Source organism: Ahaetulla prasina, chromosome 1, assembly GCF_028640845.1.
Source record: "Ahaetulla prasina isolate Xishuangbanna chromosome 1, ASM2864084v1, whole genome shotgun sequence".
In the NCBI taxonomy this organism is placed as follows: Eukaryota; Metazoa; Chordata; class Lepidosauria; order Squamata; family Colubridae; genus Ahaetulla; species Ahaetulla prasina.
Genome location: NC_080539.1, coordinates 66262281 through 66286535, shown reverse-complemented (window position 1 = coordinate 66286535; position 24255 = coordinate 66262281). Strand labels below are relative to the sequence as shown.

Here is a 24255-nt window from a genome sequence, read left to right as displayed (position 1 = left end):
CAGACACATCTAGCATATATGTTTCTGTTAAAACTTTTTAGGGGCAATAAAAAAGGGAATTTATCACAATATCTTCAGTAAAAACTACAATGAGTTATGATGGTTGATGGAGAAAAATAAACCAAATCCATAGTTGAGTATTACCTTTATTAGAACCATAAAATTACAAAAGAATGTACTTCATTAAGGTGTACCACTTCATCCTCTTAACCACAACATGAACATACTCCAGGAACCACATTTTTATGCCAGTCCTTATGTTGTTGCTTTCCTCTCATCCTCAATACATACTTGAGGCAGCCTAAAATTGTCTCAAACATTCCATTTTAGAGTAACACATATCCTCTTCTTACACAACTTTCTGTCAATGCAACCAAACATGCTTTAACTATAATGAGATTATTAATACATTCAAGAGAAGGATTAGTCCAATTCCTGTTAACCACCTTAATTGCCGTGGACATGTCCCTTCCAGCTTTTGGGATCCATCTTCCATGTCTGTTTTGACAGGGGTACAGGATAGATCAGACATTAAAACAAAGCACCAAGTTTGGCCAGCTGCATTGCTGTTACCATTGGTTACATGATAGGCTTTTCCGGCCTGTACCATAAAAGATTCTTATGTGGCCATACTTTTAATTGTTTTTATTACTTTGATGGTGTGGGGGTGGGGAGGGGAGGGAGTGGTACTCTTGTTCCTACTCCATTCAATTCCCAAATGAGGATAGCCTTCAAATTAAATGGCTGTGGAATATTTTTTCCCCTTCAAGGGATAAACTAGGCAGAGAAACTATATGGAAAAAGCCAGCCACAGTTTCAAAACCTACATAGCCAGTTATCCAAAATGTAACCATAAAAAAGAAAAATTAGAGGGCTGATGGACAAAACCTGATGAAAAACCTGTAGAACCTGAATGGCTGCATCACAATATAAAATTCAGAGATAAATAATAATTTAGATACAAAACTCATGTCCTCCAATCAGAATTGCTTCTAGCATTTCCTCTTCCTGCAATTATGTATTATCACAATTACCCAATGTTTCTTTCTATGAATATACACTTCCTAAAAAATTGTCTTAAGTCCTTATCAACAAGGTAGGTTAATTTTATTAGGGAAAGTCTAATATTTTATACTATTTATACAGTAAAATGCCTATGTATGTTGATTCTAACATATAGTAAAATAAATCATAATAATATAGTTTGGACTATTGTAAAATATTGATAGGAAACTTTAAAAAATTGAATTATGTCAGAACAGTTTCTTAAACTCTAAAAATAAAGAGAAACTTAGTATGGACATATATCTATCTCCATGTTTTGTACATAAATTAAAATTTTATGCATTTTATTTACATCAATCTGTTTTATAATATGAGTGATTTTTACTGAGAGATTTAACCTTAAAATAATATTTTGTAATAACATAAGAGAGTTTTCCAGCATACTTTTATGATTTGTGATTTGGAAGCCTATTTCTGGAGTTTAAAGAATGGTTTCTTGAGAATTTGTAAGCAACATTGGCAGTAATTTACTATGTTTGGATATGATGCCTTAACATTAAGTGAAATATTTGATTAGCATCCCTTTTTAGCTCCCAGCCGAACCATTATACAAATGGAAGATTTTAATCTGGTATTCATTAGCTAAAATAAAAGCTTTCCCCACTCATTATACATGCTCAAATACTATATGGTTTTGTTTTTCATATTGTGTCTGATTTTAAGTAATGACCAAATGAAGAATAAAGTAATCTACCTCTTCTTTCCATACCATTACAGAGGTTTGCTAGCTCCCCTAGCTTCAAAGTCTGACAGTCTCTATTCCCTTGTTATTCAGGGAAAGGAAACTGTTAATGAACATTACTGTACTGTACAGTTCTAATTTGGGGCCATTGACACATTTCTTTGTTATACTGCAGAATCTGATGAGAGTATAAATGTTCCATAGAAAACTGCTACCCAGCTTGTTGATGTAATAATCTGTCAAACATTTTTTTCCTATTTATTTGCTTACAAGTTGTCAAGCTGAATCAAAGCTTGAAGATAGCTGATTAAAAACAAAACAAAACCCTAAGGCCTCTGTCCTCTTTCAAAAAAATAATAATAAATGGCCATAATAAAAGAAGCAGTAACTATAGGCTGGCCAAGTAGTCTTTCCCTAAGAGTTTAACTGGTTGTCACAGGATGAGCAGAGCCTCAATTATTAAAAATAATTTGTGCCTGTTTTGTCACATTCATTAACGTGATTGGCAAATAAAATGCATACAAACATATAATGTACAGGTTGGAAGAGGCTACTATACATCATTTAGTACAGCATTTCTCAATATCAGCAACTTTAAGGTATACAGACTTGAAATACCAGAATTTCCCAGCCAGTATCCTGGGGAATTTGGGGAATTGAAGTCCACACATCTTAAAGTTCTTGAGGTTGAGAAACACTGATCTAGTCCAGCCTTTTAATTCAGGATTTACTAAAATATCCACTACTTCACCTCCTGTTTGAAAGCCTCCAATTAAGAAAGAGGCCACCACAATTATTGATAGACTCTTCCATTGTCCAGCAATGATGGTTAGGAAATTCCTACTGTTGTTGAGCATAAATATATCTTTCTTTTATTTCAATCTGCTAGTCTTTATTTTCTCAGTTGCAACAGAGAATAATTTTGCTCTCTTCTGCAGGGGACAAACTTTAAGATATTCTGGGACAACTATCATATCCTCTTAGCTTTCTCCTTTGTAAGCTAGAGCTGCCCAAGTCCTTAACTATTCTGGTCATCATATTCTAAGTGTGGCCTAACCCCACGAAGAAAAACAGAACAGTTACCTGTCATAATCTGCATTTAATGCTTCTGCTGGTGTAGCCAAGAACTGTGCTGGTCTTTTTAGCAGCTGCATTACACTGTTTGCTCAATTTCAATTGGAAGTCTATTAGTATTCTTACATTTTTAAACATTGGAACATACTCTTCACATGAAGAGATTCCAGAACAATCCGCAATAATGATTGCTGATGAGTAAGGAAACAATAGGAAAACTCATCACACTGTATCAGCCATGCTAAAACAGTAACACTACCAAGAGGAATTTAGACTGTCAAATACTGTATATGTAAAACACCTAGGCCAGTAGAGAAAGCTTGACTAAAAGAAGAACATTCTCAAGTATTAAGCAAAATTTGTCCATCTTTGTTCACTTCTTTATTATATCAGCACACTACCTTTTCTTCAACAGGTTTCTTCAAGAGATTAGCTTCAGCATAACTTTGTGAAATGTAATTACCAGAAAAGGACTATAGCCAGCTAGTTAGTTTCAGAGATGAGAACATTTAAAATCCTTTCTCACAATAAGAAACCCGATAAGGAAGCAGCCTGGCTGATGCTAATGTTAGCCTGCCTGTGTTCTCAGACTATGTCAGAAATTAGGGCAGGATGATTATGTACTACTAAAACCAATGTGCAGATGTGCCACAAGGAAATGTGCCCCTTTTCTACAAGCCTTTACTCATGGAAATAATGGCTTGTCAGAAAAGAGCTATGGATTATAAACCATGCTGATCCTGACAATCAGGCTATACATCTAAAGGCAGTGAAAAGGTTTTGAAATTAAGGCTTCTTACCTCACTTGATTAAGCACAGAGTCGCTCTCTGCTGTAACAAAAACTGGCTGTGGAAGCTGGAATTCAGGCCTGTGATCAGAGAAGCTCCGTCTGAGGCAAGGCTGAGGACTAGCGGCACTGTTGATCATCCTCTGTTGACCCACAAGTTGCCTGAGCTGCATGCTATTTCTCCTTAGAGATGTTGAGGCTTCAGGGTGGGCCATAGCCCCTCCCATTGGGTTGATGTTTGATGACACCACTGGCTTGGCTTCAAATAAAGAAGAAGTAGCTGGGCAAAATATTGAGTGAGCATTGCTAACAAACTTTGGGGAGGCAGAATGTGGCTCGTCCTTGGAGTCCATATTGTTTTGTAAACATCTATGAAACTGAGATGGGGAAATAGGTGGAGTAGTTCCAAAAGGAGGTAAGTTTGCTTCTTGATCATGGGATGGTAGGCTGGACACCTTTTGATTCTGGGAACTTTGTTGTTTGCGTATTACTGGAGGATTAGAGAGATTTTGCTGGGGTGGTGGGGAAATCACTTTCCTCTGTACTGGGGGACTTGCTGACCTGGACTGAGTTGAGGGACTAGGTTGCTGATGTAGAATGGGAGAAGAAACTTGATGAATAGCTCTGTGATACAGTGGTGGACTTGGAAACCTCTTCTGATTAGGAGGTGAGGAAGGTGGTATTCTTACTGATGATACCCGGCTGATAAAACCTGGGGTTTTCTCATTTTTCTTTAATAAATCAGGAGAACTTTGCTTTTCAGGTAAAGGAGCTTCACTGTTAATCATGTTTCCTGGATTGCTCCCATTTGGTTCTGATGCTTCTTTAGGATTTGGAAGAGGTATTATTTTACAAGACTGTTTGTATAGATCGGCAACTTTTTCCATTTCATCATCCCTTTTGCGGCATTCAGACATATGAGTTGCACTCAACTCCAAGAGATATTTATTTGGTATAGTATCTACCTCATTATTTGGTGCTTTGTTGACAGCTGGGGAATTGCTGAGATTCTTATTTGGTAACAAATCAAGTGAATAGATAGAAAGTTTCTTCCGTGGAGAAATCTGAGTAATTTTCTTGGTGATGCACTGTTCATTTGCTCTGGTAGTCTTATCAACCACTTCCAAATAGTTTTCTTCCATCTTTATATCTCCTGAACATTCAGTTGATTCAAATAACATTTCCATTAACATTTCAGGTGGTGGAGGAGGTAGGTTTTCCATATCAATCTCACCAGAATCCTCATTTGTATCAAGGCTACTTGCAAATTCCATTGAACTATTGTCACTAAGAGTACAGTGTCTAGTTCTGAAGTTTTTGCAACTGGTATCTTCTAATGGTGAAACTTGATGTTTGTGATTTAAGGGCACAAATCCTTTGGGAAGTGGAAGGTTGGGAGAAATGCTTTGAAGTCCAAACTTTCTGACACATTTTATTGGGCCCAATGTTCTTAAGTTTGATTGTTTCACCAAACTTTCAGATGGGCTAAATGTTTCAATTAATTTTTTCACAGATTTACATGGTGGAGTGTTCAGTTTGGAGGTCCCAGAATAATTTTCTTTTCTAGATATCAGATCTTCTGAAGACGTGCCAGTTGCGGTCGATTTTTTACATTTTACATTTTCATTGTATCCACATGAAGAATCAGGCAGTATATTGAAATTTTTAGCAAGAGATGCTTTCAGTTTGTTAGTGGAAGTTCTGTGAGCAAGAGGCTCAAAATATTCTGAGTCAGGCAATTCTTTTGGATTCAATAGTTCCAATGTATCAATGACTTCCTCTTTTCCATTTAATTGATAAAATAATTTTAACCTTTTGTCAAGATCTTTTTGAGTCCTTTGAAGTTCCAAAAGAGTTGGGTCCTCAGCATTACTTTTGAGAGACACCTCAGACCTAGTCCGTTTCTGTTTATTCCGTGTCTTCTGGCCCCCAGAGGCTGTACTAGGTCTCAGAGATTCTTTTCCATTTTCATCTTCCATCCATGCCCTTTGCCGACATTTAGCTGGAACAAATTTTATCTTTTCACTAATGGCATCTTTCATTTTGAGAATTATCTCATTATCTGTGCTATCTATTTGTTTGGTGGAAGGCTTCTGTCTATTCTTTCGTGCTGCAGGAAAAGATATAGATCTTTTAGATAAAGCATTTTTTTCTTTTTCAAACAGACTTATAGAGTCACATTCTTCCTCAGATAAACTGTTGGCACTATTGTCTTCATTTGCGGAAGAAATGCTATCCAATTCACTCTGTTTGAAGCTATTGCTTTCATGGGTTATATCAGAGTGCTCAGAGTTAAAGGTTTTCAAGATATTTTGATGTTGGAGAAAAGTGGATCTACTTTTTGATACTACCTCAGATGATGATATTGAACTCCTTATCTGTGGAGCACAGCGTTGAGACATGCTTATACCATTCCTGGAGTTGCATGGACTTTTGTGAATGGCCTCACGATTTGTTTCCATTCCATGCCGATCAATAATATTCAAATCTTTCACCGATTCACTGTCAATGCCTATTCCACTGTCTTCAGAATAAAGAGTCATATCATCAAGGTAATGATTGGAAGATCCAACTGCAGATTCTTCAAGGTTCTTTATTATATTGACCAAGTGTTCATCAAGATGTTGCTTTGCTTTCATTTTTTCTTCTAAGCAGGTACTTGCAGACTGCAAAAAGCTGAAAGACTCCTGCAGGACATCAGAGGCTAAAGAGGCCACAGTTCCATTTAACAACTGCATTTTGTTGACAGTGTATTGCAGTAATTGCTGCAGAAGATCTGGCTGCTCTTTTGGATTTTCTTTGCCAGCTGGCCAAACCAGGTTCCCTCCCACTTCTTTCAGCAGGTCTTTTCCATCTTCAATAATTTCTTCTAAAAGGCGGTTGATTCCGTCAAACCGAAAAAGCAAAAAGTTCACCAACTGTTGCACAATTAATTGCGTTTCAGTAACCTGATCTGTCATGCATAAGATAGCCTCATATTTGGCAATATTAGGATTGAGATATGCATATGCATTTTGATGGGCCTTAACAAGAGCGTCTGGGAAATCTACCTTTTTTTCAGGCTGACATACAGAAGGATTGGATTTCTCTTTAATTTTGCAAGGCCGCCCTGATTTTCCCTGCCTGTTCCTTTGCTTCTTCCCATTTTTGTGTTTTTGATTTTTGTTGCTTTCACTTCTCTCTCCCATGGTAGCATCAGCCTTTTCTGATTCAGAACTTTTTTGCTTTTTAATCATAATTGCTTCTGCCATATGTTTGCCTTTGTTTAACTTCATCGATTCAGAAGCGGCTATCTCAGTCTTTGAGACGATCTTTTCAATTTCTTTCTCTTCCTGGTCCAGCTCAGACAGCAAAGGATCCTCAGATGAGGAATAGAAATTAACATCCTTCTCTTCACTTGATAAATTTTTGAAGAAGTGATCTTTAACTTGAGCCTCCTCCTCTCTTATTCCTTCAATATCACAAGAAGCGGAGTCTTTGATCAGCAAAGGAAATGAAAAACCTTCACCTTCTCGGTCAACTAATGTAATTCTTTTATCCATCAACTTTGTTTCAGGATTCTTAACAATATCACTACGTGAAGGAGTACAACCCATTGTGTTCTGCCTTCCTAAGCTTCTTCACTACTGAAAGATAGTCAATAGATGAAGCAAAGATGAAAAAAGAATGAAAACTTACAAGTTTAGCCGATGTTGGGAGCTGGCATTTTTTGAGGAAAGCTTCATCTTGAAGAACCACTGCTTTGCAGATTGCCTAGTTGTTAAGAAACCTTCAGTCCCAGCTTGGTCAGTGTATTCTCTCTCTTTTAACAATTTCCCGTATGAAAAATATCTGTCGCATTTTCGACTGAGCTAGGGGATTAAGAGGGCTTATGTATCTTGCTTCTGCCTTAACAGATGTCAACCAGAAAGAAGGATTTAAGCTAATTAGGATAAGAAGCCCACAGCTAGTTTATTGTACTTGTAACAGGACAATTCTTGTTACACACTGCATTTTACAAATTGGCTTTTGGTCCACTGCAATGGGTTCTCGTTGTATTTCATTTTTAAACTTTCTTTGGGCTCTGAAATTCCAAAGACAGATGCAGTTGTAAGTCAGTTCCAAGAACACTGTCTGCAAGGCAAAATACTACCGCATGGTCACCTAAAAGGACTGAACGTGACCTTGGATGACTAATGCCAATTAGGAAGAAACACAATCTACAAAGCCAAAGAAAACAGCATTAAAAAGCTTATTAATCCGTTCAGTCTTATCCGATCTCAAGATCAGCATGAGCAAGCATTCATTTCCTCGAGGACTTTCTCCAAGAATGCGTTGAATAGTTTTAGCTCTCCTCCCTTTTAACTTTCCAAAATGATAAAGCTGTTTTGCATAATTCTATTTTTCAGAATTAAATAATGATCCCAATTCAGCATGCACTTTTCCCCCCAGCTCTGCTTTGATTTCTTCAAGTGCAAGAGCACCTGCAGCAGTTCATGGGAGGCTATGAATTATTCACCAGAGTGATGTCTCTCAGCATCAAAAGAGTGCTCAGTAATCTTCTCTTGCCCAAAGGCTGGATTAACACAACCAGGTGCAGTTGATTAGTCTAATGAAAATGCCCTTTATATGATCTTGGAGGGGTTCCCAATCACTTTACAGCCAGTGCAAACAAGAGATGTTGTCAGTCTGAATACAGATCAGATTCTTGATCAAGAACGAGCTAGTGAAATACCTCACAGTCATGGTAGATCTATTCTAATGTAAATACTTTGATTATTATGGATAATCTTTATTTTTCCAGGGTCTTGATTGATTTACAGTTCTTACTTCACAGATCTGCTGTAGATTACATTAAACCCAGGGGTGGGTTCTACTTATCTTTACTACTGGTTCACAACGGGGCAGCGTGCATGTGCTCGCTTCACTCGTGCAGAAGTTTCTGCGCATGCGTAGAAGCTTCCTGATGACGTCCGGGTTGACAGGTGGAGCCTCCCGCTGGTTTTACTACCAGGGGCAAGCAACCACCGATTAAACCTCAGAAAGAGTTCAATACTGGGGATTTAATATTATTTCTAGAGCAATAAGCTTGAGCCAATCATGAAATGGAGAAAATAAAAGGAGAAGTTTGTCTCCCCTGTTGTAATGCTAGAACTCAGGTCATTGAATGAAACTCAGCATTGGAACATGTGGGTCATTGATAATGAATTTCTTCACATGCTTTATAATCTATGTCATGTGTAGTGTTAGCAAGAGACAGAGATAACTATGTACTTGGAAAGCTTTAAAAGAAGATATAAACATAATTGATGGAGTATTGTAGTATTAGTGACTATGTTAGCTATTTTTTCACGCCATTTCCTTGTTAAGAGATAAAAGTTGCAACAGGCTTCTGAGTCAGTCAATATACATCTTATTGTTACATTAATATTGCAAGAGATATGGTTTATCAAAGATACCCAAGAAATTGAAATGTATTTGAATATTAATAACATTTTCATGTTTCATAAGATGAATCCATCTGCATCTAAAACAACATTCTAAGTTCTCCACAATATACTGTTCTGAAATGGTATTCTACTTTCTTGAGATCACCACTAGAGATTTTGAAATACAATTTATTTTCTACTGATCTGTCTGTTCCTTGCTTGCTAAGATAATGAAAAATGCTAATAGAACTATTCCACTACCACTTTACAGGTACTTGAGTCTTACCTGCAGTGGAAACTGAAATTTGATGAAATTCAAGTATCTTGAATGGTCTATGGGAAAGAATATAATGAAGTGTGCTGAAAATAGTTGGATCCTCTTTCTGCATGTCAGTAATTGTCTGCAACACTAATTATATCACTTAGGTACTTAGGATTGGAAGACTTGGCAGTGCAAGGAAACAACAGCCAATGACTTAATAGCTGCTCATTAACATCTCAATCAACCAATAAGCCACACCCTATCAGGCACCACATAAATACGGTACCACACATGGAATAGTCCAAAGCACACATTCCCATAGAGAGAAGTTCCCTGAGGATGGGCTCCAATACAAATTCAAAAGCTCAGGAGATTAAACCTCTGGTCCCAGTTACTGACCTAGATTGGATCCTGCAATATAGTCTTTAACTACACAGAAATGAAGAAAACATACTAAAGTTAAGTTTATGTCACTGCACCGCGTACACTGAAATTAAATGCCATTTTCAGTGTACATTATAACTATAAAAATAAAACACAAACACTCATCCTTCACATTCTATACAACTGAATTGAACAGTGGGGATAGAGAATTAACTGATATAGAAAATTTCTGTCCCCAGCAATCGAAAACTAAAAGGGTTATCAGTGCATGTAACATAGATGTCTGTATGGGTAAGACTATCAACCATGCTATCAAGCAAAACCAAGCATTTAACAGTGAGTGCCGTACCATGTGCACTAAACCAACAGGTGGCAAGAAAGTAGGGGCAGTCAACACAGGTTATGTAGACAGTAAACACAAGATCAATCCAAATGGACTCAAATGTCTATACACCAATGCACAGAGTATGAGGAATAAACAGGGTGAATTAGAAATCCAAGTAAATGAGGGTAGATATGATATTGTTGCCATTACGGAAACTTGGTGGGATGAAACTGACAAATGGAACATACAGCTAGAGGGATATAAATTATTTAAAAGAAATAGACCAAATAAAAGAGGAGGTGGAGTTGCACTATATATAAGAAATAACTACATCTCTACAGAAATAGAGCACAACAATGATGAAAATCATCTTGAATGTATTTGGGTCAATATAAAAGGGTGAAAACGATATTGCCATAGGTCTATACTATAGGCCACCCAACCAAACAGAGGAAGTAGATGAACTTTTGCTAGTCAGCTAACTAAGGTATGTAGGAAGCACATCACAGTAGTAAGGGGGATTTTAAATACCCTGACGTCAACTGGGAAAGAAACACAGCAGCATGTGGAAGATCCAACAGCTTACTAACAAACTGACCAGACAACTTTGTTTACCAAAAAATAGAGAAGGCGACAAGGGATCAGCCATATTGGACTTAATTCTCACTAACAGAGATGAAATGATAGAAGGTGTTGAAGCTACAGGAACCTTGGGGCAAGTGACCACGCAATATTGGAAATCTATATTATGCAAATACAAGTAGTAGAACAAAGTCAAACTAGAGTCTTGGACTTTAAGAGAGCTAATTTCAATAAACTTAGAGAGAGCTTGAGAAGGATTCAATGGATGAGAATCCTCAGGGGGAAAACAACTCAAGAAGCTTGGGAAATTTTGAAAAGTGAGATTATAAAAGCACAGTCTAACACAATACCAATGAAGAAGAAAAATAGTAGATCTCAAAAGAAACCAGCATGGATGCATAAAGAACTATCTGACAAATTGAAAGACAAAAAGGACAAATATAAAAAGTGGAAAGAGGGCAAATAACTAAGGCAGAATATCAGCAACAGCCCGAGCCTGTAAAGATGAAGTGAGGAAAGCTAAGGCTCACAATGAACAAAGGCTAGCGACAAAAGTAAAAATAACAAACAACGCTTCTACCAACATGTTAAAAACAAGAAAAAAGTCAAGGAAACAATTGGCCCATTGCTGGGAGAAAGTGGCAAGAAGATGACAAGCAACAGGGAGAAAGCAGATCTACTTAACTCATTTTTTGCATCTGTCTTTACACAAAAGGAAAAACAATCCAACCTATCAAAACAGCACTACAAAAACAGATTAGAAACACAAGTTAAAATAGGGAAGAAAATGGTAAGTGAACACCTGTCTACCCTAGACGAGTTCAAATCACCAGGACCGGATGGATTACACCCCAAGGTTCTGAAGGAACTGGCAGACGTGATCTCAGAACCACTGAACTATATCTTTCAAAGATCCTGGAGCACAGGGAGCTGCCAGAGGACTGGAAAAGAGCTGATGTAGTTCCCATCTTCAAAAAGGAAAAAACAGATCCAGGAAACTACAGACCTATCAGTCTGACCTCAATACCGGGAAAGATTCTGGAAAAGATAATCAAGCAACGAATCACCGAACACCTAGAAGCAAACAAAGTAATAACCAAAAGCCAACATGCGTTTGTCAAAACAGATCATGCCAGACTAATCTTATCGCATGCTTTGACAAAAGGACAAAATTAGTAGACCAGAGGAATGCTGTTGATATAATTTACTTGGACTTCAGTAAAGCATTTGATAAAGTAGACCATAACCTACTACTAGATAAAGTAGAAAAATGTGGGTTAGACAGCACCACCACCAGATGGATTCGTAACTGGCTGACCAACCGCACTCAACGTGTAGTCCTCAACGGAACTACATCCACATGGAGGGAAGTATGCAGCGGAGTACCCCAAGGCTCTGTTTTAGGCCCAGTACTCTTCAACATCTTCATCAATGACTTGGACGAGGGGATAGATGGGGAACTCATCAAATTTGCAGATGACACCAAGCTGGCAGGAATAGCCAACACTCCAGAAGATAGGCTCAAGTTACAGAAAGATCTTGACAGACTTGAACATTGGGCGCTATCTAACAAAATGAAATTCAACAGTGAAAAAAGTAAGGTTCTACATTTAGGCCAAAAAAACAAAATGCACCAGTACCGTATATGTGGTACCTTGCTCAATAGTAGTACCTGTGAGAGGGATCTTGGAGTCCTAGTGGATAACCATTTAGATATGAGCCAGCAGTGTGCAGCAGCTGTTAAAAAAGCCAACACAGTTCTGGGCTGCATAAACAGAGGGATAGAATCAAGATCACGTGAAGTGTTAGTACCAAGATCACGTGAAGTGTTAGTACTTTATAATGCCTTGGTAAGGCCACACTTGGAATATTGCATCCAGTTTTGGTCGCCACGATGTAAAAAAGATGTTGAGACTCTAGAAAGAGTGCAGAGAAGAGCAACAAAGATGATTAGGGGACTGGAGGATAAAACATATGAAGAACGGTTGCAGGAACTGGGTATGTCTAGTTTAATAAAAAGAAGGACTAGGGGAGATATGATAGCAGTGTTCCAATATCTCAGGGGTTGCCACAAAGAAGAGGGAGTCGGGCTGTTCTCCAAAGCACCTGAGGGTAGAACAAGAAGCAATGGGTGGAAACTGATCAAAGAAAGAAGCACCTTAGAACTAAGGAGAAATTTCCTGACAGTTAGAACAATTAATAAGTGGAACGACTTGCCTTCAGAAGTTGTGAATGCTCCAACACTGGAAATTTTTAAGAAAATGTTGGATAACCATCTGACTGAGATGGTGTAGGGTTTCCTGCCTGGGCAGGGGGTTGGACTAGAAGGCCTCCAAGGTCCCTTCCAACTCTGATGTTATGTTATGTTATGAATTGAAAACCCGATATTGCATTAGTATTCCACTATACAGTAGAATTCAATATACTTACTGCCCTGGGATAGAAGCTGTTTTTCAGCCTATTTGACCTTGTTTTTATTATCCTGTACTGTCTACCAGATGGTAAAAGTCCCAAAAAAGGATGCCCAGGATGAAATGGATCTTTAAGAATATTTTGAATTTTCAAAAAAATGCTTAATTGTGAAGCAGTTTTTCAATCTGCAGCTGACTTTAGTACACAACACACACAAGAGTTCACATAACTTATCAACTACAAGCTCACACACAAAAGCTGGTGCCCCTGCAGAATATTAGCATTAATGTTTTAAGTATTAATTAAGTTTCCTCCTTATTTCTTATGTATCTGGACCTTCTATTCCTGACTGACCTGTAACGTGAAATTTAAAGAAGTTGGAAGGGAAGGAAAATGTAGCAATATCTTGAATGCTAATTTTGATGTGTTTTAAAGTTATATAAACTGTATTTTGTGATTTTTCATTAGCAGCAGAGAAACCAAAAGCAGAACTACATATGTGCCAAGGGAATTTACCAGCATCCAAGCTGAGTATGTAATGCATAGTACATCAGAATATATAATTTATTACTCTTGGTTCTGTTAGCATTAACAGAATCAACATGTACAAAGCAAAAGGAAGTGTAATATACTTTACTGTAGACCACAAACAACTCTGAATGAAACGCTGTAATGGTTGCTTGGTTAGAAATCTATTCCTGATTTTGACCCCGATTTTAAGGAGATCTAACCCTAACTCTAACCCCAATTTCATTTTCAATGGCAATATTTTACTGTGGACTACAACTACCTCCCCCCCCCCAAAGCTGCAACTGTCGCTTTCTTGAGAAAACAACTCAGAATCTACCCCTGCTATGGCAACTGACTCGTATTTATGACAGTTGCAGTGTCCCAAGGTCAAGTGATCACCTTTTGCGACCTTCTGACAAGCAAAGTCAATGGGGAAGCTAGATTCATTTAAGAACCGGATTACTAACTTAACAACTGCAATGGTTTACTTAACAGCTGTGGTAAGGAAGGTTGTAAAATGGGGCAAAACTCACTTAACAAATGTCTCGCTAAGCAATGGAAATTTTGGTCTCAGTTGTGGTCATAATTCCCCAGATGCTCTGTGCCAAGTGAAATATAGAATCTATGTAGCATACAGGTGTTTTTACATGGATTGGTTGACAGCATATAACAACGTTTCATGGGATAAACACTATCAAATTGTGCTTTGAATACAAAGATCAGTTTTGAAGAGTAACAGCTTTCTCTCTCTTTTTTAAAAAAAAATAATTTTTATTAAACTGTCTTTAAAAACAACACAAAAACAATGAGACATGTATAAAAACAAGACATGTCAAGACAACATATTAAACATTACATAACATTAGTGGTAATTTTACAGCATTTTGTATCAACTTACGTATTTTGCTTTTGTAGTTCTCTATTCTATCATTTCTATTTACTATTCAATAGTAGGATGATTGCGGAGTAACAGCTTTCTCATATACCCAAGAGTTTTTATTTAATATGGACAAACTAGATAGGACCAGCACCAAACTAGGAGCATGTCTGATTGCAATAGGGATTTGGAAAAGTCCTATCTTGCCTCTATCTTATTTGATGAAATTATAAGAAATGATGTGTTGGTACACTATAAGACACAAGTGACTCCATATAGTGAATGTGGTGGTACATGTTGCTAAAGTCACGAAACTAAACATAGAGAAAAATTACCTCATGCTTAGTTTCAAAATAGACAGGCCTGCTCTTGTTTTAGAATCCAGTAAGACATGTATTTCCAGAATTAGCGGTTAGGGTTGGGCCCAGCCCTTGTTTTTCCTGCAAACTACGCTGTCATAGAAGGCAATGCCTGCTCTAACTAGCTATGCAAGTTGCCAACCTGATTGTGCCTTCTTTCTTCACTTTAATGACAAGTGATAAAAATCCTGGCTGCAGAGCCAGCAAGAAAAAACTGGGGTTAATGCTTCCTACTCAAAAAGTAGGTGGTAAAATTAAATAATATTTGAGAATATCAGAGAAACCCACATTATTATTAATGACCTTTTTTCAATTCTTTGAATTCAAGTTGCTCAGAAGGACTCAGAATTTGATCCTGCCAATTAAAAGTCTCACTTTAGCAAATATTTGGGGGAACTTCCTTGGTCCCTGATACTTTGTTAGGTAGGTTTAGATCTATCAAAAGCAGTTAAATTCAATAATGATTTGCTATACTATGGCCTTTCCTTGCTAGCACTATAGTATCTACCCTTGACCTTCATAAGATGCTGATTGAATTTAAAACAGATATTATGGCACCTATATATTAAAATTGACAAATTTGACAAAGGACACTCAATGGCAGACCTTAAAATGACTATTTTGGAAAAATGGACTAAATGCACCATAGAAGGAAAAGTTGCTGAACTCAAATACATCAAAAGGTTTCAAGCAATCTCATTGGTCTCAACCAACACAATGGGTGTTCAATATATTAGACTTGTTAATTAAAAGGGTAATGATCTGTCTAAAAACCTCCCCAAAGCTTATGCCTTTAGTAAAATTTGTTTAAAAAGACTCCTGATCTTTTTTTTTTTTTTTTGGTCACCTGGACTAACAGAATTCTTTACCCTAGCACAGGGGTGTCCAAACTTGGTCCCTTTAAGACTTTTGGACTTCAACTCCCAGAGTCCCTCAGCCAGCAAAGCTGGCTGAGGAACTCTGGGAGTTGAAGTCCAAAAGTCTTAAAGGGACCAAGTTTGGACACCCCTGCCCTAGCACAAATGGGGTGCTACATATAAGTAAGTCTTCAATTTATGACTGCTCATTTAACAACCATTTGCAATCATAATGGTCTCAGAATGGGTGCTATATGGTTCACAAAGCACTTCCAGTTCTTGTAAAACATTACGCTGCCCGCTCTCCTGTCACATGATTGCATTTTGGGCACTTGGAAATCTATTCACAATAATGACTGATTGCCAAGTGCCCTGACACCATATAATTTCCATTTGCAATCTTCTCCACCCATCTCCCCAGAGAGTCAAAGGAGAAACCACCCAGTAAGATTCTAAGCAGAGGGGATGTTGATTTGAGGTCCGTTTTCCCCAGATCACTGAAGGAACTCCTCTCTTCCCCATGCAGGGAGGGGAAATCCTCCCATGTACTGGAGGAAGGGACTTCAAATCTGGTAAAAAATACTACCAAACTCCATCATTCTCAGCCTTTTAGAATGTTGGCAGTTGCTAGCGTTTTAACAAACACCATCTTCTCTGCCCCTCCAGAGGGGGAAAATGCTAGCCAATGCTAGTCTTCTGAATTTTCTAGAACAATGGAATTTGCTAGTGTTTTTGCCAGTTTTGAAGTGTGTACCTCCAGTGTGCTGAGATTTTCCAATGACAAAGGCCATCGTTTTCATGATCGTTCCCACTGATGGGATGGAGAAACGGTCCAGGCTCTGGTCCCTTTCCCCACACAGACCCAGAGGTGGGCTTCTGCCGGTTCAGACTGGTTCGGGTGAACCGGTAGTTGCAACCTGTGGGAAGGTCAGCCCACCCACCCCGGCGCTATCCCAACCTTTTTCACTGTGTTTTTGAAGCCGTGCACATGCACGGAAGGCCGGACACATGCTCACATTTTCGGTGCTGGGCAAACCAGTTGCAGCCCACTACTGCACCCATCACACCTGGAAGGCTGGCATCCTCTCCCTAGTGTTCCACTTAATGATCAAATGGTTGCTTAACAACTTGAACTGGGAGAGCCAGGATGGTGGTTGTAGTGTCTTACTTAACAATAGGGGCCGGAATAGCTCAGGCTGTTAGAGCCTGTTATTAGAACACAGTAGCCTGCAATTACTGCAGGTTCAAGCCCGGCCCAAGGTTGACTCAGCCTTCCATCCTTTATAAGGTAGGTAAAATGAGGACCCAGATTGTTGGGGGGGCAATAAGTTGACTTTGTAAAAATATACAAATAGAATGAGACTATTGCCTTATACATTGTAAGCCGCCCTGAGTCTTCGGAGAAGGGCGGGATATAAATGTAAAAAAAAAAAAAAAAACACAAAAAAAACCACAATTGTGTCACTCAATGTCTAAAATTCCAGGCTCAGTTGTGGTTTAAGTGGAGGACTACCTGGACAATTAGTCTGTACCATTATGCTTTTACAAAGTCCCTTATATTTCCAATGGTGATCAAAATAGATAAATTCAGGTGCTTCTGTGGCTATGAGGTTATCACTCTTTTTAATTTGATCAATCATCAGAAACCTATTAGGTTGCAAATTTTTCATTAATAGTTGTAAATTACTCACTACTTCCGGTTATTGTTTCAGGATTTTTATATAATTTTATCCTTTAAAATTATATCCTTAGATAATCATCCTACATTTCTTTTTATGATTAGTCTTTGACCATAATTAATTACATAATCAAGAATCAGAAATGCAGAGAAATTTTTAGTTTTTAGTTTTAGTTCCTAATAGGTTACCTAGAAGTCAGAAAGACCAAGAACTGGCTGCAGTGTAGCTTCTTTCTTTATAACTAATTGAATTATTAATTAATAATACAATAATTCAATTATTGAATTATTATAACTAATTCAACTGGTTGTTTGTTGTGTGATTCCAAGAATATAAAATTTAGTTACTCCAATAGAAAAATCCTACATTAGAAGAATTTCATGCCACTTGAAGCTGAAACTTTATTCTTTAAAGGTATACTCCCTCCAACTAGGAGATATTGTTCAAGTTGGCTTTAGTGATTTTTCTTCTTTAACATAGCACACCACATAATTATCTCCATGTTTCTCAATATATAATGTTCCCCTGCTTTTACTTTCCACTTACTAGAGAAATTAGATAATTTGCCTAAAGGTTCAAAGGTAACAGAGTTTTAAATGCAGATACCAGCTGCTTCCTTTTCATTCCAAAATGAAAAGCAAGAGATACCTGGAAAATTTGCCCAATTAAATATAGTGTTTTAAATCAGCAAGAAAAGACAAGAAGCTATAAACAAAACAAGGGCATTTGGCTCCTTCCTCTTTTGCACATACACTTGAACATAGATATTGGCTACTAAATGCTGCATTTTTTTAAAAACTAAAACCTTCACAGGGTTGTGTAGTGGGCCATAAAGGGTGCTTTGCAGGATGCATTGACAGTACACCCATGACATTTGTGCATGTCAAAATGTGTCATTCATTAAACCTTTGAAAGGAGCAATGAACAGAATTGGGTAGGTGTCATGAAGCAGCATGGAAGAGCAGCTGAATCCTGATGGATCAATTTCCTGCTTTAGAAATGTATTCTGCTATATAATCTTAGATTTTTTCCCCTACAATTTTACATATAATCATATTTAAATTTTAAATACTAATTTTTGTAAATTTGGATGTTATTGCATTTTACATAATTTTAGAGTCTACTGTGTAACTTTATATATTTATAAATGTAACTGGTCTTAAATTTTATTTACTAAGATTTATAAATAGTCAAAGAACACATTGCTTATACTAATCTAAGACTGTCATAAACTGGCTCTCAGCTGACAGTCAGCTGACTGGCTGAGTTACATTATATTCCTCTGCTCTGCTGGAATAGGAAACTATTCAAGGGGGAAAAGGATATTCTTTTGCTCTTCTTTAAATGTGCTTGCTTGAGGCCACAATCATTTATTTTATTTTTTTGTTTTTAAAGTTTTTTATTTTAAACACATTTGAAACGAAAGACAAAGCATACAGCATTTATATACATATCACTGTTTATCAGCTATTCAAGGCAGTCCTTTCCTATTATTTATATATATTTTAATTCTATCTTATTCTACTTTTATTTATCTACCGTTCTTTATTTCATCTACAATTTAGAGGCCACAATTATTTAATTCCATCTTAGTACAGTATAAGGATAAGAATAGTTTTATTCCATCTAAAAATAAGAATACTGTAGTTTAATTCCAACAGAAAAGCCAGTACAAATTTATAACCTATTAGCACAATGCTATGCAAGTTTATTCAAAACTCCAATCTGAAGGGTTTACTTTGCCTCCTTAGTATATGTATACTTTGCAGCACTGTAAAATGCCTATTTTGATATTATACGAAGCAATAAGATGAAGTTACTTTTGTGAAAGAGAACATGTTACTGTTCTATTATCATTTAATGATAGCGTAAGTTCCTAAAAAAAGGACAAAAATAAGTGTTGAGGATGCAATAATCAAAGTACATAGATATAGTTACAAAAACAAAGTGCTTTTGGGTCGCCTATCCTATGTATATATATGCCTTTACGAGCCTACGCTCTGCAATGTTTACGACGCTGCGAAAATCTTCCCCCTCCATCAGCGTTCGAAACTAGACACAAATTGCTTGAGACCCGATGAAGCCGCTCGAGTCGCTTTCCCGTCGAGATGTGCACATGCGCATCGTCCTTCTTCGCCTTTATAAAACTGAAGAGCGAATGAGGGCCATCGAATGTGGGCGTGGCTTCAGGTGCTTTCACCCCCGAGAGCTAAACCACGCAAGACGCGCATCGGACGGCGAAGGCCGGCGGAGGAGGGATTCTGGATATGCAAAAGAGCTCAGATAAGGGGCGGAGTTAACGATGCGGATTGGCCAGGCCGGACAACAGCGTGCTGGAGTGAAGGTTAGCGACGGGGAGAACCTTGTTGCAGATACATGGGGGTGGGCGGGCCGGGCCGTAGGAAGCTTAGCGGGACTACCTGATCTTCCGTCTCCGACGCCTGTGAGGTGGGCGGGGCCCAGATTGGTGGGCGGGGCCCCAGATTGGTGGGCGGGAACTTTCCCCTTCGGTTCTCGTGAGCTTCGGGAACCGCAGTTGCGGAGGGGACGGCAGGTGAGGGCAGCCGGGGGGGGGGCGGGCGGGGGACTGCTGCTGCTGCTGCTGCTTTCTTCCTGCGGGTTATCTGGAAAGACTTCGGGGCAGAGCGCGCCGAAGGGTTTGGTCCCCATTCCCCAAATCGGAGGCGTGGCGTGGGGTGGGTGTAGACGGGTGGTGGTGGTGGTGGTGGAGGCAGAATTACGCATTGGGGGACGGGGGGTGTCGAGGATATGCCCAGCTTTGTGGTGTGAGGGGTGGGCGGGTGGAGGAAAGAGGTGTGATGTCACGTGGGACCACCTAACGTCTGAAAGGAAACCTGCCGTTCGGATGCACGTGCACCGGGTGGCGCCATGGGTAGCCGGTTTGCGTGCGCTGCTCACCGCTGATTTCGGCAGCGCGTCTTGAGGTTTTGTGGCAAGGTGGGGGCGAGAGATGGAACGGTGGCGATGTTTGCGGGCGGAACCGGGAGCCGAAGTCGAGACAGCTGGAATGGCACCCAGGATGCGTTTCTGAATGTATAAAAGGGTTACGCAACAGAGGTTTTTAGGAAGGGAGGGGTGGGACCGCTGTGGAAGTCTGAAGGAGCCCATTTCCCACGATCAGCTGCATCTTTATCAAACCCGTAGTACAAATAGCCTCTTTTTTTTCTTTCTTTTTACTAAGGCCCAAGACTTTTAAGTCAGATTTGATTTTCTCGCCCCCTGGTCTGCCAAGAAGGAACAATTTCACTAATCCAGCTTTTAATAGGTGCCATGCTTTTAAAGTGGGGGCATTTAAGGTAAAACTGCAGGCTAAAGATAGATTGACATTGAAGTTACCTATTTGCTACTGATTAATTGAAATAGGATTTAATTTGAACTTACAGAAGTATTGCCCTATGTGTAAAGCAGCCAGATAGAACAGCAGTCCTAGTAACTTTTTTTTCCTATTTAGATGGATAGATAGGTAGATAGATAGATAGATAGATAGATTTTTTTGCGGAACTAGCCTGGCTACTTCTTTGACATATCAAACTTTTTGTGACATAATTTCTGTTTAATAATTTTCTGTCAATATCCCTCTATTAAATGAACAGATAGTATAACATTATTTTATCATGTTTATGTCTGAACACTCAGAAATACTGTCATTTATTGGTAGAACAGGAAACGGCCCTTTAATTTATGAAGATTAAGAAATGTCTTCCATGTCAAATTAGAAATGTTTCTGTGGTTAGGTTTTATTAGTTAGATATTATATTTATATCCAGTTGCAACAAAAAACCCTTCTGATTTCTGTGCAGTTATCACAATATAGAATATTCATTTTATAGGCTTTGCATCTTGCTGAAACTTTTTAACAGAACTGTTGGTTGTAGTTTATGAAGCTTGTGCTATATTTAGTAGCAGGATAAGACCTAATGGTGTTTAATGCTATTTGCAGCCTAAACTATGCACAACTAAAACGTAGAGTTTTTCTGCAGTAGACTTTGAATTCTTTAGCATATTCATTAAATGAAATCAAGTAGATGTAGGGATCGCACATTTAAGATGTGGAATCTGTTGTACCATCCTCTAAGGAGTGAATCAACTAAGTGAAAGATATTCAGTGAAGAATCTGAGCCTAGTTACTGTGGCTTGGCTTCCTTCAGATAACCTACATGCAGCTGGTGAACTGAAAATTCAAAACTTGTTTTGAAGGAAGGTGTGACTCATAGCCAAGTCCATCAAAGATGTATTTGCCTTTTCTTTTGTTACAAAGCTCTTAGTAAGTATTATTGGAGAATTGTTTTGCTAATAAATAATACTTAATATATTCACAATTTACAAAACACAAGACCTGTAACTTTAAATATTTCTGTAAGTCACCCAGAGTCATTGATGAGTAGACAGCCCTATTAATTAAAGTATAAATAATATCTAATTTACAATTTAAAATAATATAAATTATTTTATATTCTTACACGTATTTTATAATAAAGATTAAAATAGTAGATTTAACCAGTTCAAATATTCTGGAGAGTGTCCACTATAAAAGTGGATTGAAAAATGGCCACCAAAGAGAGCTTTATCATTCCTGAATTTATCTGGAAAGAATTAATTACTCTAATGAATTCCAATATACTCAGAATTACACATGAGAATGAGAATACTCTTTCACAATTTACAGGATTACATTTTGAAATGTAAGAAGTAAACTGAAAATAAACAACAATAAGATCATGTCCTGAAGTTATGTATAATTCAGAGAAAAGTAATTTTCAGAGTCAATAATTTGCCAAATATACATTCTAGTCAGCTCTGAAAGTTGAGTGCTAAGACTTTATGGTAGAATATCTGCAATATGCTACATCATATACATGATACCTGATTTAATTACATAGCTCACAATATCCAGCTACTGGTTTTTGGCCAAGTTTAAAAACACTAGAAACCTGGCACTCAGACAAAGCAGCCACCAACTGCTTTGGCTCATAGAAGTAAACAACACACACACACACACACACACACAAACACACCACATTCCAAAGAGACCGTCAAAAAGCCAAAAATGAAAGAAAGAAACCAAAACACCATCGCACCAGCACTCAACACCCGGATGAATACCAAGATTAATACAAGAATAGCAATTTTTATTGTTTTGTTTGTTTACAATATCCTAATCAAGAGACTAACAAACTAACTAATCAGATTAACAAACTAATAGTAAACAGCCTAATCAAAAAACCACCAAGAACACTGACAGGGCAAGCCACTAGTATATAAAAAGAGAACAAACCCTACACCAGTGGTTCCCAACGTGGGCCGCATGAGTAGGAGTTCACTTTTTGAATAGTAAGAATTGTATGTCACGGGGGGGGGGGGGGGGAGGAATCGGATTTTAGAGATGTTTAGGTAGGGCACGGCCAAAAAAAGGTTGGGAACCACTGCCGTACACCTTTGTAGCACTGATGTTATCTTGTTTGGTAATGAAACATCTGGCAGAAAACAGCTAAGCTCAGAGAGCACCCAGATATATCCTGAAGTAAAAAATTACATTATAATATGCTCTATCAGAGAAATGACTGGATTCATAAACATATGAAATAAATAAAATTGGATAGAATCCTGAAAAAATTCCTTCAAAATAGTAGTGGAATTGGAATCTATAAAAACAATAGGTCAGAAATGATGGTTGCTGTCTTATTTTATATATCGTTTTGCCCATCTATTTCGTAAAATAACAGACATCCCCAAGTATACAAAAGCATAAAAAGTGAATCGACAGGTTGTAATTATGTTTAAGGAATATTAAAACTTTTTTGTATTTCAGTAACTTTTGCTTTATGTATTGTTCCAGTGCACTAAAATTGACTCGTTGTCTTTAGAGGTCCGCAGAATATAATTCTCAGATAATTTACAGTTATTGACCCAGATGTACCTAAGCTACTGGATTGCAATGAATCAAGCTAATTAGAACTGTCCTCTATAAATGTAGAAAAACAGCGCTTTTCAGAAGTTTCCTAATATATTTTTCTATATTTAACTTCGAATAATCAGTAGATCATGGGATAGCAGTTCTAAAACAGAACTTATTCTAAGACACCTGGAAAGAAAAGAGAGTGTTTTTTCTGGTTCACCTAATTGATTTTTATATATCTTCTTTTCATAAAATACAAAAATAATAGTGAAACAAATTGATATGAATTTAGAGATATTTCTGCGAAATCTAAGAAACAAGTGAAGGGTTTTACTTAAGTCCATACAAATGATAACAGACGACTGCACTATAGATTGCTGTTAAGAAAACATTTCATTTGAAAAAAAAATGGATTCTGAGTCTTACATTCCCTCTCTCCCATTTTTCGTGAGTATTTACATAAACTTCACTTCAGAGTTTTGCTTTACTTTAGTAGCCCTGATTTATCAACCTCTTGTTCAGTGACCAGTCAAAGCTAAAACAGTGCTGACAAAGGAGACCTGAATTCTGGCCATCACAGCACCCTTGTGGTCACATGATTGTAATCTAGGTGCTTGGCAACTAGCTTGCACTTATGATTGGTGCAGTATTCAATGGTCACACAATCAATTTTCCCTGCTGGCTTCCTACATGGAAGGTCAATGAGGAACCTGGCAGGAAAGATAGTGCTTGCAGCATTCGCTGCCTAGCAGCAGCCAACCCTAACTCCATTATGCTACACTTCATGGGCCACTCATATGCCATCCCTCTGTCCAGCAGCCACTCTTGTTCCTGTGCTGGTCACTTCACCTGGCAACAACAGGCCCCACCTACATACTTGCCTGCTGGCCTGCTTGTAAGTCACCTGGAACTCACTTGATAACATGCTTAATGACAGTAATGAGGAGTACCCAGATTTCTGTTGCAAAATGATGCAGTACATGTGACCTCATGCTTTATGAGAATTTCTGATCCCCATTGATGTTAATCAAGGATTAGTTATAAACCATAGAAGTATTCATGTTTTATGAATTA

The 24255-nt window shown here is 38.0% G+C and overlaps 2 protein-coding genes across 5 annotated transcripts in view; one reads left to right on the top strand and one right to left on the bottom strand.

The window, feature by feature from the left end:
* The window catches only part of CLIP4 (CAP-Gly domain containing linker protein family member 4), an 83702-nt gene that overhangs the window by 15195 nt on the left and 44252 nt on the right, over window positions 1-24255 (top strand). The window contains exon 1 of one of the 4 annotated variants that reach the window (XM_058159630.1): window positions 19487-19608. The exons of 1 other annotated variant lie outside the window; for it this stretch is intronic. The gene's annotated coding sequence lies outside the window, so the exon portion shown is untranslated. Of the gene's footprint in view, window positions 1-19486; window positions 19609-19751; window positions 19819-24255 lie in introns of those variants that run through there. 2 more of the 4 variants (XM_058158785.1, XM_058161914.1) reach the window with 2 other exon arrangements.
* PCARE (photoreceptor cilium actin regulator) lies at window positions 3618-7371 on the bottom strand. Its single transcript, XM_058196393.1, has 2 exons — window positions 5773-7371; window positions 3618-5739 (listed from the first exon to the last, which is right to left on the bottom strand). The coding sequence occupies exons 1-2, from the start codon at window positions 7203-7205 to the stop codon at window positions 3618-3620; spliced, it is 3555 nt and encodes a 1184-aa protein (XP_058052376.1). The 5' UTR covers window positions 7206-7371.